Source organism: Lepisma saccharinum, chromosome 8 (assembly GCF_977018435.1).
Source record: "Lepisma saccharinum chromosome 8, izLepSacc3.1, whole genome shotgun sequence".
Classification (NCBI taxonomy): Eukaryota; Metazoa; Arthropoda; class Insecta; order Zygentoma; family Lepismatidae; genus Lepisma; species Lepisma saccharinum.
In genome coordinates this window covers 22,341,901-22,360,755 of record NC_139236.1, presented here as the reverse complement: position 1 = coordinate 22,360,755, position 18,855 = coordinate 22,341,901, and the positions used below count along the sequence as shown (strand labels likewise).

The 18,855-nt window shown below is 39.8% G+C and overlaps 1 protein-coding gene across 4 annotated transcripts in view; it reads right to left on the bottom strand.

Annotated features, from left to right (window-relative positions):
• Positions 1-18,855, bottom strand: part of fry (microtubule binding protein furry) — a 1,034,138-nt gene that overhangs the window by 356,522 nt on the left and 658,761 nt on the right. For all 4 annotated transcript variants that reach the window (XM_083126340.1, XM_083126342.1, XM_083126341.1 and 1 more), the window contains one exon: positions 13,411-13,515. In XM_083126340.1, coding sequence (XP_082982466.1) covers positions 13,411-13,515 — 105 coding nt within the window. The remainder of the gene's footprint in view (positions 1-13,410; positions 13,516-18,855) is intronic.

The window sequence follows — 18,855 nt, the reverse complement described above, 5'->3', positions numbered from 1 at the left end:
CCTATGTAACGTTAATTGACCATATTGCCTTTCACTTCATTCCGTTACGGAGGATTGCATTCATTACGTTCCTATGTACCGTTATTTACTACCATGTTGCATTTCGTTACTACGGTCCTTGTAACGCTAGTATATACCATATTGCATTTCGTTACTACGGTCCTTGTAACGGTAGTATATACCATATTGCATATTACGTTATGTTCCAATGTGCTCATTTCGTTCCGTTCCTTTATAACGTTAATATCTACCATAATACATTTTGTTACGTTCCTTGTAACGTCACTCTATAAGATATTGCATTTCGTTACGTTACATGGGTACCAGCAGTTGAACCATACTCTTCCTCCTACAAAATGGAACGTACCGTGTAACGCAAATTGGGTACGTTACGACTCCCTGCTTTCACTATTGAACTGTACTTTCACCTAAAAGGCGAAAAATATATACTTTCATATAGAATGTGGATTGGGCTTTATATCTCACGTTCTTTTTCCTTCATTTTCTTCCTTCTCCTCTCCTCTTTCTCTCTTGTCCTTTCCACTTTTTCTAACACTTTCTTCCATTCTTTGTTTAACTTCAGTCCCCCATTCCAGTTCATCGTGCCTTCTTCACCTTTCTTCTCTATTTCCTTGGCTTCCTTCCATTTTCTCACTAGCATTCTCTTCTCCCTTCCTATCTGCTTAGCCTCATCCCACTCTATGTCATGTCCTGTTTCTCTCGTGTGTTTAAATATCGCATTTCTCTCTCTCTTAAGTCGTACATCATCCCTATGTTGTTTCAACCTATCTTTCAGTCTCTTTTTCGTTTCTCCTATGTACACATTCTGACATTCTTTACATTTTACTTCGTAGATAATCCCTTCCTCTTCCTCTTCTCTGTTTTCCTTTTTCTTGTTTGCATTCTTCGCTATTCCTAAGATGCTTCTCCCTCCCTTCCTGTAAGTTTTAATGCCCGCTTTCCTAAGCACTTTGCATATCTTTTCTGTGGTCTCCCCCGTACTCCTTATTCCAAACCACCTCTCTTTTTCTTTCTCTTCATCTTTTTCTTTCTCTTCCAATTCTCCCCTTCCTCTTTTCTTCCTTCTTCTGTTTATGTCCAGTCTATCCTGCTTCTCATAGCCATTCTTTTCCAGCTGTTTCCATAGGCTATTTATTTTGCCATCTTTTTCACATTCCTTCGTGCATATTTTCGTTATTCTGTCCTCCATATTCTTTATGAAATTTATTTTTGTCACCTCACTTACATACTTTTTTTTGTAGCAGGATACCCCTGCTGCACACTTCTTCTGATGCCAAGCGGTTTCAATTTCTTCTCCTCTCTTCCTTTTCATCAATATATCAAGGTAGCTTAACTTGCCTTCTTCTTCTATTTCAAGTTCCAATAAAATCCCTCTTTCTTCATCTTGTATTTCTTTGGCAAAAATGTCAAGCTGCCTCTTTGTTCCCTTCCATGTGCCAAAACAATCGTCCACATATCTGCAAAACAAAATTATTTTGTCACCTCCTTTTTCTATCACTTTCTTTTCCCATTCATTCATAACCAATTCAGGCCAATGCTGGGCTTAGGCTAGAACCTATATTCAGTCCTTCACTCATTAACATTATTTTATCTCCCATTATACTGTAACCGTTATTCCAAATGGTTTCCAGCGCCTTCACTACCCTTTCACTATCCCATTCTCCTATAATTTCCTTTCCCATTCTCTTTTTAATAATGTCCAAAACGTGTCCCCTCTTGATGCTTGGGAACATACTTTTTACATCTAAGCTAAACATTGTCGACTTCATCTCATTTAACTCAAGTCCTTTTATGAGGTCTACTACTTGCTCACTGTTCTTAACTGCTCTGCTTTCTTGCTGTGTTACTAACACTTCAATAACTTTCTTTAATTTATTTTCCAAGGGTTCCAAAATATTGTTTCTGCAATTCATTACTGGTCTTAACTTTATCTCCTCTTTGTGTATCTTTGGAAAGCCCTTCAAACTTGGTAGTCTTCCTGTCTCCTTTATGCATTTCTTGAATCCACTCCTCCTACAGTCTTGTACGACCCTTTCTTTTATAGTTTGTTCTTCTTCTGTTCCACAAATCTCCTCATATCCATTTTCTTTTAGGTCTTCAAACTTCCTCTCGTACCATTCTCTTTCCGTCACCACAATTGCTCCTCCTTTATCTGCCTGCTCTATCACCACATCATTTCTTTTCTTGATTTTCTTCATCCCTTCCCTTTCTTTCTGACTCAAATTATCTACTTTTCTTTGTTTTCCCATTTCTTTCTTCAGTATGGCTGCTGTTCTTCTTCTAATCTTGTCTCTAGCTGGTTCTTCTTTTATATGGCGTACTGCTTCTTCAATGTCATATATAACTTCCTCATAATCTACATTTCTTTCTTTAACTTTGAAACCTCTTCCTAGTTTTAAAAAAGCTTCCTCTTCTTTTGATAGGTGTACGTTCCCTATTACCACAACTCTTCTTCTGGTATCCTCTTCTTCTTCCTCTTCTCCCCTTTCTTCTTTCCATCCTAGTCCCTCTCCTTTCTTCTTCAACTTTATTTCTATTTTCTCTCTATATATGCTGACCTTCTTGTGTTAAGAAGGTTGAAACGTTAAGTTTAGTTTATTTTTTTAATAAAATAAATTACTGCCTTGGTCAGCAAATTTATATTTTTTCATAATAATGGAAACAAGGCTTAATGGTGTTATAATAGGACATTTTTTCAAGGCTGATGAGGAAAATTAACAAATGGAAGGACTTGAAGAGGAAAGAAATACACAAAGACGAACAAGAGAAGTTTCTGAGAAAATGTTTGGAGAGAGGCACAGCGCCTAAAGGATTAAAAATAAGTAAGAAGGGAGTGGTTTGCAATACCAGGAGATGGAAGATATTGGTTCAGAAAATGAAGAAAGGAGATAAAAATAATAAAGGAGAACCTTAAAAGAATTGAAAAGGCTATTGAAGATGGTCTCACCATTTTTACGAGAGAATATACATTTTACGAAATGAAAAGCTGGCAGGGGAAATTTAGAGAGAAAATAAAAATAAAGTTGAAGAAGAAAGGAGAGGGACTAGGATGGAAAGAAGAAAGGGGAGAAGAGGAAGAAGAAGAGGATACCAGAAGAAGTAGATAATTTGAGTCAGAAAGAAAGGGAAGGGATGAAGAAAATCAAGAAAAGAAATGATGTGGTGATAGAGCAGGCAGATAAAGGAGGAGCAATTGTGGTGACGGAAAGAGAATGGTACGAGAGGAAGTTTGAAGACCTAAAAGAAAATGGATATGAGGAGATTTGTGGAACAGAAGAAGAACAAACTATAAAAGAAAGGGTCGTACAAGACTGTAGGAGGAGTGGATTCAAGAAATGCATAAAGGAGACAGGAAGACTACCAAGTTTGAAGGGCTTTCCAAAGATACACAAACAGGAGATAAAGTTAAGACCAGTAATGAATTGCAGAAACAATATTTTGGAACCCTTGGAAAATAAATTAAAGAAAGTTATTGAAGTGTTAGTAACAGCAAGAAAGCAGAGCAGTTAAGAACAGTGAGCAAGTAGTAGACCTCATAAAAGGACTTAAGTTAAATGAGATGAAGACGACAATGTTTAGCTTAGATGTAAAAAGTATGTTCCCAAGCATCAAGAGGGGACACGTTTTGGACATTATTAAAAAGAGAATGGGAAAGGAAATTATAGGAGAATGGGATAGTGAAAGGGTAGTGAAGGCGCTGGAAACCATTTGGAATAACGGTTACAGTATAATGGGAGATAAAATAATGTTAATGAGTGAAGGACTGAATATAGGTTCTAGCCTAAGCCCAGCATTGGCCTGAATTGGTTATGAATGAATGGGAAAAGAAAGTGATAGAAAAAGGAGGTGACAAAATAATTTTGTTTTGCAGATATGTGGACGATTGTTTTGGCATATGGAAGGGAACAAAGAGGCAGCTTGACTTTTTTGCCAAAGTAATACAAGATGAAGAAAGAGGGATTTTATTGGAACTTGAAATAGAAGAAGAAGGCAAGTTAAGCTACCTTGATATATTGATGAAAAGGAAGAGAGGAGAAGAAATTGAAACCGCTTGGCATCAGAAGAAGTGTGCAGCAGGGGTATCCTGCTACAAAAAAAAGTGATGTAAGTGAGGTGACAAAAATAAATTTCATAAAGAATATGGAGGACAGAATAACGAAAATATGCACGAAGGAATGTGAAAAAGATGGCAAAATAAATAGCCTATGGAAACAGCTGGAAAAGAATGGCTATGAGAAGCAGGATAGACTGGACATAAACAGAAGAAGGAAGAAAAGAGGAAGGGGGAGAATTGGAAGAGAAAGAAAAAGATGAAGAGAAAGAAAAAGAGAGGTGGTTTGGAATAAGGAGTATGGGGGAGACCACAGAAAAGATATGCAAAGTGCTTAGGAAAGCGGGCATTAAAACTTACAGGAAGGGAGGGAGAAGCATCTTAGGAATAGCGAAGAATGCAAACAAGAAAAAGGAAAACAGAGAAGAGGAAGAGGAAGGGATTATCTACGAAGTAAAATGTAAAGAATGTCAGAATGTGTACATAGGAGAAACGAAAAAGAGACTGAAAGATAGGTTGAAACAACATAGGGATGATGTACGACTTAAGAGAGAGAGAAATGCGATATTTAAACACACGAGAGAAACAGGACATGACATAAAGTGGGATGCGGCTAAGCAGATAGGAAGGGAGAAGAGAATGCTAGTGAGAAAATGGAAGGAAGCCAAGGAAATAGAGAAGAAAGGTGAAGAAGACACGATGAACTAGAATGGGGGACTGAAGTTAAACAAAGAATGGAAGAAAGTGTTAGAAAGAGTGGAAAGGACACGAGAGAAAGAGGAGAGGAGAAGGAAGAAAATGAAGGAAAAAGAGCGTGAGATATAAAGCCCAATCCACATTCTATATGAAAGTATATATTTTTCGCCTTTTAGGTGAAAGTACAGTTCAATAGTGAAAGCCACCTGCTAGAAAGTTCCAAAACAACTTTCTAATAGTCTGGAGGGAGTAATGTTTTGTGTATATATAATGCCCTGTTTTTGGTATCTTATTACTTTTGTACTTGATGCAGAGTCTGGTGAAGACCTTGCTAGAAGGTTGAAACCTTACGTTTAGTTTATGTTTTTAATAAAATAAATTACTGCCTTGGTCAGCATATTTATATTTTTTTAAAAGTAAGATTTCTGTCTTGTGAACGTGTTATTTTACCCTCGGTGCCTGTACTACTGGTACTACGTTTCGAGAGCAACGTTATTAATTTGATTGATTTGTTTTACTTTGCTTTTCTGTCACTTTTGGCTAATTGCGAAGATGGGAATGAGTGATGATATAATGAAATTGATGAATGGACATTCATAAACATCCATGTCCAGGCCGGAATTCGAACCCGATACCCCTGGCGTCGTATCGCGATATGCTAACCACTGCACTATAGGGGCCGGCGCGACATTATTTAATAACACTCACGGAACACAAACTATTGAACAACTATCAAACATAATGGCTGTATTACACAGCGCGCTACGACGCCAGGGTTCTCGGGTTCGAATCCCGGCCCGGGCATAGGTGTTTGTAAGTTTCCCCTTCATCAATTTCATCATATCACCACCCATCCTCATCTTCGCGATTAACCAAAAGTGGCAGAAAAGCGAAGTAAAATAAATCGAATCAATCAATCAATAAGGGCTGTATTGAATCCTCTCACAACTGTTCTTCGTGGCGCACGAGTATAATTATCTTACACTGCCCTTGTTACGAAAACGCTGAACATAAACTGACTTAACTTACTCGCAATGTTTGAACGCCCACAACAATGAAGGGTCATTGTGTATATTCAGCCGAATTTGACACCCATAGTTTTACCAAGACACAAGAACTCAGCGGGGTCAACACTGTGGCAACGAAAAAAAAAGGAGACTGAACACGGATGGAAAACGAAAGGGTCATTGTGTGTGTGTGTGTGTTAGAGGTCTGCACGGGCTCGGGCCAGGCCCGCGGGCCGGACTCGGGCCATAAATAACCAGAACTTCTCGGGCTCGGGTCGGGCCCGGGCCTCGTGGCTATTTTGTTAGCGAATATTGTCATCGAAAAATAATTTTTAATTATTGAAATTATGGTTTACTTCGAAAATGAGAATACATTCTTTTATAACAGCTAGTTAACGAAGTACAACAGTGCCCATTTTTTTTTCAAAAGCTGAATTGGTAAGTAATTTTAATTATGTTTTCGGGCTCGGGCCGGGCTCATGTTTACTTATTATCGGACTCGGGTCGGGTTCGGGTTTCTTTTCCTCGGGCCGGGCCGGACTCGGGCCTTACAATTTAGGCCCGTGCAGACCTCTAGTGTGTGTAGAGACGTGTTGTTCCCGTGTTTCTTCGAGAAGCGATAACTCCGGCTGTAGGCGACGGAAATTCATGGGACTTGGACGGTCATGTTCAAAATGTCGTGCCCCATCTTATGATTAACCTTAAAGTGGCGAATTTTATGGAAACTTCTTGCGCGCAAGAACTGTACAACGTTGCACTCCTGCATTGGCTGGTCGCCAAGGACACGCTCTCAGTAGCTCCGCCCGATATCTCTTCTAAAAACGTGCGTCGTATATTCCCCTTATATGTCGCTAAGTGTGTCTGTATCGCATCGGGCCAGGAAACTACTTTCATGCCAACCTCCAGGCCACTCATAATGGCAATGGGTGCTTTCTTGTCAGGTTTTCGTCAAGCCAGGAACTTGATAGTTCGATAGTTATCTAGACAACAACAAAATCAAAACCTACGAAGGTTGTTCACTTGTATGCTCTAGGAAGAATTCTGGCAGACTTGATTTATCAGATCAAGGATTATCTTAGCGGCTTCAGAAATGTGAGAAATTTTCCAAAAAAGAGAGTTTAAATTTAGCAGGGAAAGCATTTATCATACCTCTAGTGTAATGTTACCCTGTTACCGGCGACAAATTTACGTACGGCAACGAGCAGTGGGTACAATAAACAAAGTTTGAGTATATTTTACTTCGGCAAATTAAGATTCTTCGCCGGACGGCGCTTAGAACGACAGTTGCTTCAACAGGAAACCACTCCTCCTGGCCGAAATGCGCGATGGATTAGTAAAAAAGGAGAGGCTCAATCATAAAAGATTCTCTTCATGGCTTCACAGCGAACGACCGACAATAAATCGTTCCTAGATATGGACATTTCTGGAGGGAAAATGAACTTTTAAATAAATCCACGGGGAAATTCCTTGATGGAAGGACTGTTACTTAAGAGGTCGCGCACTGTGGAAGAAAGAGAGAGAGGGGAAAAAGCCGTAACTGAACTTTTGAACACGTTTATTGGAGGTGTATGTGGGATGAACACAATTTCGGACTTCTCTTAATCGAGTACTGTAAGAATACCCCTTACACACACACTTTCAACGTGCCGTTGTACATGGAAACGTGACTACTTTTCATAAGGTAATTTTGATTATGTAAAGCAAAATCATAGCTTATCTTTTTCCCTCGGCTGAGAGTATGATGAAAGCTGTTAGACAAATAACTAATGATGTTAATAAAGTCGTCAAAGCACAAGTTGGTACTTTCTTTCTTTTGCGACATGAAGCAAGTTGCATGCTTTCTTTCGTCAGCGTGTTCATTTTCTGCTCAGAAAGGTTAATCGGAATTCAACCTACAGTTTGAAGTAAGATTCGAACTAATATGCAATGTATCTCTACAGGGTATCGAACCCGGGATACCAGCGTTTCCACAATGTCATCGAGGATGGTCTCTTTGCATTTATATTTGTAACAATATATAGTGCTGATTAGAACGTTCATTGCTTTGTTGTTTTAACAATGCGAAAAACAATACCCCCATTTGATCCAGAACCACAACTTTACTTGTTACATGACATTGTTTGAACAGTTAAATGTGTAAACCACCCAAGGTATCACACATCTATATTCGGACGTGCTTGGTTAGTAGCAATTTCAGTAGCAGAGATGGGGATGATATGATAACAGAAGTGGTAGTAGCAGTAGTAACACTACAGTGGCGCAACCACAGGGAAGCATTGTGCCCCCAACCTTGGTCGGAAATAAGGGGGCGGGCAAACATTGGTGGCCAAGTGTACCTGCAGGGGGCAATTACCGCCCAGAACTTCAAATTATGCAAATACTTTTCGTAAAATTTTCTTCCTCGCTTAGCTCGCAATGCCTGCCTTTCTTAGCCTTATCAAGTACAGAACCGTAGCTAAGGGACGGCGGGAGACGGCCCTGGGCGCCGAACGATCTAAATGAAAAAAAAAATGTTAAATTGATTGATTGATTTGTTTTTTTTTTTTTTTTTTTTGTTTTTTTAGTCTACTTTATGTTCAGAAAGGCTAATTGAGACTGGGCCTATAGCTGAAAAAGGGTTCCGAACCACTATGTGCCTCCATCGGGTATCGAACCCCGGACCCCTTTATCACAAGGCGACGATGTAACCACTACACCATCGGGGAGGCACAAAAGTTGTAAATGATATAATGCCTAGGTGTTCCGTGTCCTATTAAACTAATATTGCTTTCAGCCTGCAAAAAAAATATATCCAAAAATTTTCTTCCTCGCTTCGCTCGCAAATTATCTTTTTTCGCTGAAATGCAATGTAAATCACCAGACAGAGAAATAAGACTTGTGTTAATTCCTTTTGTTTTAAATGCATGAACAATTGTTTTGAGGAAAGGGAGCGTGCACATTTGAGAGACAATTTATGTAATTTTTGCTGTTGGTTTATTGTGAGATGGATGAGTTGGTTGTGTAATGTATATAAAAAATATATGCTGTATACAATATGCATTAAATAAACTTTGAATACGTACACAATTTAGTGTTCACGCCATTCCACGTTGCATATATGTGAAACATATATCGTGCATGAAAGTTATGTTAATGTAAAAAATAATTATATTTGGAATGCATTTATCAAGCATTTTCTGTTTTTGAAAAATAGTTTATGTGCTTGTTTTCAGTTATTAATGTGAAATTGAACACAAATGCTTTAGCACAAACTTCTACCCCCTTTTTACGTAATTTACGAGGATAATAACGTCTTTGATACTATAGTAACAATAATGTCGGTTCTGGGTTAGAATCCCGGCTTCGGCATGGATATTTGTGAGTGTCCATTCATCATTTTCATCATGGCATCACTCATCCCCCACCTTCGCAAATTCGTATCATTCTACTGAATGATGGGATCGAAACCTACCACTCCCACAATAAATCAATGGATGATGTAGCTTATTCATAATTCATCTTCATGATGAGAGCAATTGTCATTAAAATGACAAGTCTAAATGCTTGGCTGTGAAAGGCAAATCTGAAATAAAATCTCTTAACAACTAGAAAAGACATTGGTCACTCATTCGGTTTTATGAACCTTCAAACCTGAATCATGCATGTTGGTTGGATAAATTACTGTCTATCTGAAGAATGATAATTTAAAATGACGTAGAATACAATAAATCTAAACTCTGTTTGGACTTCGTTGCTTGTTGATCAGCGACACTCTGACCTCTCCTCTCAAGTCCTCTCTCTCAACCTCCTCTCTCTCTCAAATCCAAATCAAAAGTCAGTCCTCTCCCAGCCTGTCTACCCTCTAAAAACCCAGGCCATGGAGCTCTGACCACCTATTTTCCTGATGAAACTCCCGTATCCTCAACACATCAGGAAGTTTTGCTTAACGCTCAACTGTGCAATATTGAAAATACCACAGAGGATAGACGACTGGTGTAAACAAGTGGATGCCCTGGTCAATATGAAGCTTCCAGAGATAGTTTAAATAAAATACAATCTTATGGATTAATACGAATTAATCATTAGTGGCACAAGAAGCGAAGTAAAATAAAGCTAATCAATAATAGCAATAACAATAATAATAAAAATAATGTTATAATAACATAACATTATTAGTAACTACTTTTATTATTAATAATAAAATTGTTATTATTATAAATGGTATGTTTATCCTGGTACTTGCCCCCCCCCAGATAAAAATGCGTGGTTGCGCCTCTGTAACAGTAGTAGCTTTTATAGTGACTTGAAAAGTAGTAGTAATTGTAATCCGAGTTATATTATATTATGTAGCTAATGGTTACATTGTCCTGTATACCAGTTTGTTTGGCAAAAACGAAGGGAAGGCGGTGGAAGGATTATAGAGTATAGGAGGAAATATACTTCTCGGGGAGATCGGAAGGGGCAACGATGATAGTTTCGACTATGATGACCATGTAGGTCACTGGTGCACAAAGCTCCCTGGTATGTTTATTTCGACTTCAGTTAGAGGGTTGGGGGAAGGGTAAGATTTTAAGATTTTGATATCAAATCCACGATGCAGGATTTCAATATCAGAAAACCAAGATTTGGGATTCGAGGTTTGGATGCAGAATTCGAGATTTGGATATGGACCACAGGACTTGGAAGAATTTTACAGGGTTCGATATTTGGTTCTTGGATAAAGTGTTCGATATTAGGTGCTTCTGTTCCAGGATATCGAAGCCAGGATTTGACATTCAGGTATCATTCTAGTATTCGAGATTCAGCTATCGGAGCTAGAACTCGTTCTTCTGGTATCGGATCCAGGATTTGATTGGCTCTGTATTCGGATAATTTTGAATTTATATTTGTGTGTCCAAATCTAATTTATGAACGCGTCGGGTAGTGAATCTCGTTTATGACAATCAAATTTAAACGCAAACATCTGTAAACACGACTGCTCAATTTTCCGACCAATGTACAATCTGTTTGGGTATCACAATGTCTTTCAGCAGCGGTGTCTAAGATAGATGAGTGGGTAGCATTGGAATCCTCCTCGTGGTCGGTCGTATGACTTCGGCAATCAGTCACCGATTTTCATTCGGCAACGCACTTCAGGACGAAGAACTCAAAACAATAATAGAAAAGAGGGAATAGGTTGACTGTTGTAAGCAGAAGGAACGAGACTCCATATGAAAGCAATCCATTACATCTGAAAGCCTGAAGAAAAAAGGGCAATGGGCCGCTTTTACAGAAAAATTCAAGGGCAACGATTCCCAGGACGTTCTAACGCAATTTATGAAATATATCAGCCAATTCTACGTTTACTTTTTTAATGAGCAAACTAATACTACTTGCACAGGCGTCTCGTGAACGCATGCGGTGCATGCTGCGCATGCGTTCACGAGACGCCTCTGACTACTATTGATCATCACGTTCATGAGAACACTTCATGCTTTTGGCCAAATAAATTTAAATAGTTTAAATCTTAAATTAATCGTAGAACAAAATATTATAAATTAAAAATCGACAAAGAAGCCCTGGATTCGCGTATTAAAAATCTGACAAAATTCGGATAATCTCCGAAAATGAATTAAAGTGGCGGAGTTGACTGAATAGGTACTCTTCAATATCGAGAAAAGATGGAATACACGAGAGTACAAGATTAGTCTATAATTATTTTCCAATAAAACGTACAATACTTAATTCAGAGCTGCTGACATCATACAGTCAAAAAAAAAAGTTAAAAAAAAAAAAATGCACGTTTGGCGTGATTTAATATAACAATAACCCATGCTCGATATCCCTCGAAGGGCCTTGGCCTATTTCCCGACTGCCAGTCACCGGTTAGAAACTGAGGCTGCACATACAGCGACAAAACACAGGACACCACACAGAATTATACTGACCATAGGGCCAGTCGCCAGAGCCTCGTTAGACTGCAAAATGCAGTCCAGGGTGTACTGCGTGAAGTGAGAATTGTACTACGTGGAAGGTCCCCTTACACCCTTAGAGGTGTGGAGGTCTTCAACCGGTAATGGGGTGCCGTGGGGTCAGCACGTCGAACCCTCAGCCGTTATAGGATATATCCGAGACTAGGTTACGCTACTCTCTCGTAGTTTCCCAATTACCACACGATGGTGGTTTGCCACCGATTTTATACAGAGGACGAAAACCTAGAGACTTAACCCAGGCAGACTAGAACCCACGCCGTCCCACAGTCGGAGCCCAAAGCACAGCCCTTAGACCGCACGGCCAAGGAGGTGGACGATTTAATACAAATCATGAGTTTTATCCACCCTGCATGCGACCAAGGCTCCACCCTTGCTCTTGTCCGGTTCACAGGCTCAAAGCAAAAGAAATTGCTTTCTATATCGTCCAGTTGCCGGAAGATCACATAATTCATAGCTGAGCACAACCACAGTGGTGCTTTTTTTGTGACGGACTGTAGCTACATAACAAATATAAGTGACTTATTAAATTTTCCTCACACTCAGAAATAGTTATTTTTCGAAGTAAGAGGCATCAGTTATCCTAATTGTCCTTCCACATTTCTACAATCCGTCGCTACATAGAGACACACATTTATTTATTTCAAATTTACTCCTCGTCCTCTAACATGGTCGCCTACTAATTCAGATGTCTCGGGTACGATAGGCGATGGAAGCACATGGTGGATCTGATCACGATTAGCCTCTCTGTGCATAAAGTGGTCATAAAAGCAAAACTCAAATACAAACTCTGTTCGTCATCTTAATTTTTGGGTGTTTCCTTCTGCTAGATAAAACTTGATGTAAAATTTGAAATAACCTTGCTACAAAAAAACTATTTAGCAGTAGCTCCAACAAATCAATAAAAAGTATAAAAAAAGTAAAGTTCTCCCCTGTGCATTGCATTTGCACAACGAAATGAAGGCGTATAGGGAGTGTGGAGTTAGGGCCCCATACTTTCTTAATCTCGGGCGAAGATGGGGATGATGTGATCAGCACCACGCCCTGGCCGCCTTTACCCGCCGGAGTTTCCTCCAGGTACCCACTTAATACGATGCTGGATGGGCGCCGAAGCCGTTTGAACAGGTGGGGAAAAAACCCGTTCTCTCCCACCGGGGATCGAACCCAGGCCTCTCGCATGGTAATCAGACGCATTAACGACTGAGAAATCAATACAATTAAAAATATTGCCCCAATTAGTGATATTTCCGGGGTTATTGTTTTATTCAATACAAGTGGCACTGTAGATAAACATTAAAAGTTCGAATCTCTCTCAGCCATATCTGGCCGCTGTTTTAAAACGAGTTGAACAATATATTTTAAATACAGTACTAGGCCAGTGTCTCGAGGTACCTACGTGCAAAGAATGTCTGCGTAATGCTCTAAATTTGCGGTAGTTATCGTGGCTACAAATTACCCTTAGCCACCCCTCCTCTACACATATACGCACGCACGTATGCTCATATTTCAATGTTTAAAAAATTGTTTCATTGTTGTAACATATGTGGAGTTTAGTCTGCCATCACTCACACGCCTATGTGTACATATATGACATAAGTTAAGATAGCAACATCGAACATAAATTGACTGAAATCACAACTTGAAACTAACATAATCCTTGCAGATGTAAAGAAAAAGAAGTGCCTACCTTAGCTGTGATATAGAAGAGGTTGTTGAGGACCATCTCCGTTGCTTCTGCTGATCCCCATCCTTCGCGCCTGCCGCCAGCTCGGGACATTTCCATGGCATAATACTATAAAGAGAAAAAAGAGATTGACACAAATTAACTTCTGTCAATAGTGGTGTGTAAATCATATATTTACTTCCCGCCCCTATCCCTGCAACGATCGTAACGTGATAGCTTATGCGGAATTGCTCTAAAAACTACCCTTACCGCCCAGATGGAGAAGAGAGTTTATCTGGGTTTACGTCGCTTTCCTGTAATTTTTAGCTAATCGCAACGATGTGAATGAATGATCATACAGATGAATTTGATGAATGGGTGAGCACAAGCCAGGTTCGTACCGGAACGTTCGGTTTAGCACTAGAAAAAGTGTTCCAATTTTTTCTAATGTCCTTATTAATTGTGCATATTAGCCATTTTCCTCACGTAAATGTGATTATTTTACAATAGGTCTATCACGAACAATGTTGAAAATTAAATGAACCAACACGTGGAAGAGAAGTAATGAATTGCCCATGCTTTAACAGGTGTTGATTTGGTCAAGAAACATTTGGGGCAGAACGAAGAGACTGGGTAGACGAAGAAGGATACTAATACAGGATTTGAAATAAGGGTGTTTGGAAGTATGCAAATTGCTAACAGCGAAAGATCTAGGATTGTACATTTTGTACTTGAAAAAAAAAATCCATAGGGAAAATATTTGATGCTAAAAGGGATCAGGAGACAGGTGAATGAAGAAGGTTAAATAATTGAAAACTGCACAATTTGTATTTCTGTCCAGATAATATTAGAATAATTAAATCAAGAACACTTAGGTGGGCAGGCCATGTGTCACGAATGGGAGAGGAAAGAAGAGTTTACAGGATTCTGGTTGGGAGACCTTATGCTAAGAGACCTGTAGGAAGACCAAGACGATTGATTGATTTAGTTTATTTTACTTCCCGTTTTGTGCCTCTTGGCTAATTTGCGAAGATGGTGATGAGTGATGAAATGGTGAAATTGGTGAATGGACATTCACAAACAACCAAGCCCGAGCGAGATTCGAACCCGGGAACCTTGGCGTCGCAGCGCGATGTGCCAACCATTCGCCCACATGATCCAGCAAGAAGGCCAAGATGAAGATGAAGGGATAATATGAGATGGACCAAAAGGAAATCCGTAAGGATGGAAATGATTGGATTGATCGTGCCCAGGATAGGTACAGATGGAATGTTTGTGTTGCTGCAGCCATAAACCTTTGGGTTTAAGAAGGCTAAAGAGTTAGTTAGTTAATATTCTATAGGACTGCTTGCACTCAAACTGAAAGGACCAAGCGTATGGCACTATTAGCGTTTTAAAATCCTTCTCTGGTGTTGTGACTTGGATGCAGGTTTCCGAACTACTTAAGTGTTTCGCAAAAGTCGATATTTTAATCAAACTATGGAGGAGTGTGTATGCAGAGGAGTGATACATGAACATTCTACTCTGGGCATTCATAATATGCGTATATTAGTTGAGAACTTATGTAGAATATTTACATGAATCAGGACTTCCATGTTGTATCCAAAGTTCTTCAAGACCGTAGTACTGTGTCGGACTGCTGATTAATAGTTCATCGCGAATATTCCTGAAGTTGCACAGTCAGTTCTCTCTACGCGTCAAACTAAGTTAACAATTTCAACTGCATTGAAGTTTGACGGAAGATAATATTTCCCTTCCAGTTCTGGCTGAAATACTAATTTATAGACATAACACCTTCTACTATAAATTGCACGAATTTAGTATTCTAAGTTTGCTTCTTCTTCGGGACGAAAGATTCCCGAGAGAGAGAAGCATTTGATGAGAAACTTTCACGTAATGCATTTCCTTTACAGTTTAAATGTAGGTATTCATAGTTGTGAACTGTTCCAAACAGGAATGCCACACAATACTGACTAGAAATAAAGCGAGCACGGGGAGGAATCAACTCTTTTTCGCATTCTGGTCGACCGTATCATGACCTTATTTGCAGTCAGTGTTCTGTTGTTACGGAATGAAATGTCAAATAATTATAAGTTATAATTAGATGCTACTTTCAGTGATGAACAGGTGGTACTTTACCACGCAATACATGAGTGGGAGCGGAAGCATACGCTAGGATGATAGTTGAAGCATATGACACGTCTGCTTTTGGGTGTAACGTATGCAATGTATGCTAATGACAATTGAAAAAAAAACGCAATTATGATTATTCAATTGATACTACCAGCCCCGTCACGGTTAGAGGAATTAGAGCATATGTTTTGTCCCTTGAGGTTGGGGTCATGATTGTAGCAGGAGTATGTAAAAGTAGATATTACAACAATCATCGTACATACACAAGCAACACGATTAAGAACATTACCTTACTGTTCCTTCTTTCAATGAATTCAACCAAATTCAAGTAGAAGTGGTTGGAATTAAGATACAAGATTAAAAGGAAAGACGAGCCTAAGAGTGAATCATTGAAGCTTTCCTTAGCCATTACCGCAATTATCTGCAGGCACACTGGAAAGTTTCTCTGGTTCGTGGATGAAGACATTGGCAGAGGACTACGAGAACTTGGAGATTGAAATTTCGATAAGCACTTCACCAAGATGTTTTACTATTCTAACGTTGTGCTCTTAGAAATTCAATTGTGAGTTCATGTCAACTTCAGCATGCCATTTCCATCACAGCAGTACCCTTATTCCACGAATCGTTTGACAGCCTGTATCACACACACTAGCTAGATTCGTTGTGCCTTGTTTGTCATGAATATGAAGTGGCTAATTTGAATGAATGAATGAATTAAAATTTTTGGGTGCGTCGTCACTCCTGGGGAAATATAACCCTTACCTAAAATTCTGACTTAACTGGTTAAAACAAGGGGTGTAAAAAGCCCCTTGGGAAAATTAAAAGTGCAAGGTTGTAAAATGACCTGCACAAGACAAACACAACACATTAAAAAGTCAGAAAAAACTAAAAGCCTCCTTACGGACGGTGGAAGAGTCCAGTTCTTCGCAAGAAACTAAAAACATTTGATAAAATACTGTTGTCATCACCCAACAGGGATGACAAACAGCCAGAAAGGTGACAATTCTGACGGAGGTAAGCAAGATCGGCACATTCAACGAGAATATGCCGAATACTTAAAACAATATTGCAAAAACGACACAACGGAGAGTCCTGCCCTTGCAGCAAGTGACCATGAGTTAGGAGAACTTCTTCTCGGAGAGAGGGACGGGACGAGGAACGCCAAGCACCTATGGTGCGATTAATAGCGTGAAGCTTGTTCCCAGTTTCCGTATCCCACTCTTCCTGCCAAGTGTCAAGAAGGCAACCACGAAACACATTCTGCAGGTCGCTAACTGGCAGAAGGTGGACGAGAACGTTGCCGTCTCCATCAGCAGACTTGGCAGCAGCATCAGCTGCTTCATTCCCCTGAATGCCCACGTGGCTAGGGACCCAACAGAAGCAGACATCAGCACTGGCAGATAAAGACACGAGCCGTCTGAAGAGGCGTTGCACTACTGGATACCGAGAATTCGGCGAATCCATAGTCTGCAAAACGCTAGTCGAATCACTGCACACAAGGACTCTCTTCAGACCATTGACGTCTGCAAAGTCCAGTGCCTTTAGAATGGCGTACAACTCTGCTGTATAGATGGAACATGCAGGATGTAGAGAATAGTTGGTACTTTGAGAGTCTAGGAAGAAGGCGCAACTGAATGATTCGACTGTCTTAGACCCATCCGTATAAAATATATTAAAATTGGGGTAATTGGCACGAAGCTCAATAAACCGCTGCTGGTATACGACCATTGGTATTTCTGCCTTTGGATGGGCAGTCAGAGAAAAATCGATAGAAGGTGCCGGAAACTCCCAGGTCGGGAGAGGCGGAATGAGTAGAGAGACGCCAGGAAGATCACTGTCAACACAAAATGCTGACAGGATCTCGTCTGCACGAACACCAAATGGTCTAGTGACACTAGGGTGGAGCCGATACCTTGCCAGCGTACTCTCGTCTGAGACATTGTGATATGAAGGATGTGAGGGCATCGAGCGAAGATGGAGGAAGTAGTTCACTATCAGTCGCTGTCTTCGCAGAGACAGCGACACGACGGCTCAGATGCTTCCACATACAAACTGGGAAAAGATTGGATTGATCTTGCTCAGGATAGGGACAGATGGAATGCTTGTGTTGCTGCAACCATAAACCTTTGGGTTTAAGAAGGCTAGAGAGTTAGTTAGTTAATATTCTATACGACTGCTTGCACTCAAACTGAAAGGACCAAGCGTGTATGACACGTTAGCGTTTTAAGATCCTTCTCTAGTGTTGTGACTTGGATGCAGGTTGCCGAACTAATCAAATGTTACGCACTTCGAGTTCAATGTCTACTTCACCATGCCATAACCATCACGGCAGTACGCTTATTACACGAATCTTTTGACAGCCTGTAACACACACACTAGCTTGGGCGTTGTTTGTCATAAATATTAAGTGTCTAATTTAAATCCCAAGTTCACTTTACTATATTCTTTTGTCTGCACTTTAACACGCTTTTTCTTGTGAATGTACAACAAATTATAGAGCAATATTGATTCAACAGCAATTTAACTGTTCCAATTAAAGAGTATACATAAGAGCCGAGAAAGAAAAACATATCATATGAAAGTTAGATCATATCTGAGTTTCTATTGCACCGTCAATCAGGCGCACTTTGGACTTTTCTTGATAACGTGGAAAAGCAAAACAAAACTACTATTGTGCATAAACAATATATCATACATTGAAAGCACCGGGCAATGGAGATTCAATGAACCTGGCCGATTTATTCTCGTGGCTGCGTCCCACACAACTATATCTTAAGTTCTGGCGACGCCAAAGCGATTTAGTTTTTGAAGTTTTGCGGAATGTGCAGACTCTGCAGTCTATGGGGAGGGAAGGCGCCAGGTGGGACACTTGATAACTCCTTCCATCCATAAAAGCAAGCAAATCTGTTTATGCTGCATGATTGAAAAGTTTGCATCTTCAAGGTTAATATCGACTATGCATATACTATACCTTATAAGCAATTGGGTACTAATCAAAAGACTTACGTCACTTACGTGACGGTCAACGATGGTCATCTGACAAACAACTAAGGCTACATATGCAAAATTAGATTAGATGCTTGACCTACTAAGTGCGGGTGGACGTGTTCCTTCAAGGAATACACTTTTCTACTCAGGTTATTACTTTGGATTCAAGATTACAAATGGTTCAGCTTCGAAGTTGTTAAAACGGGTCAGCTCTCGAATGGCGTCATTTTCGCGCTTATTTTTTCTTCGTGAACTGTCTTGACGTGACCCTGCTCGTTTTGGATAAATGAAATTTCGAAAAATCTGCAATCTGTTCATTTAACATTGTACTACAATAAACAATGCAGT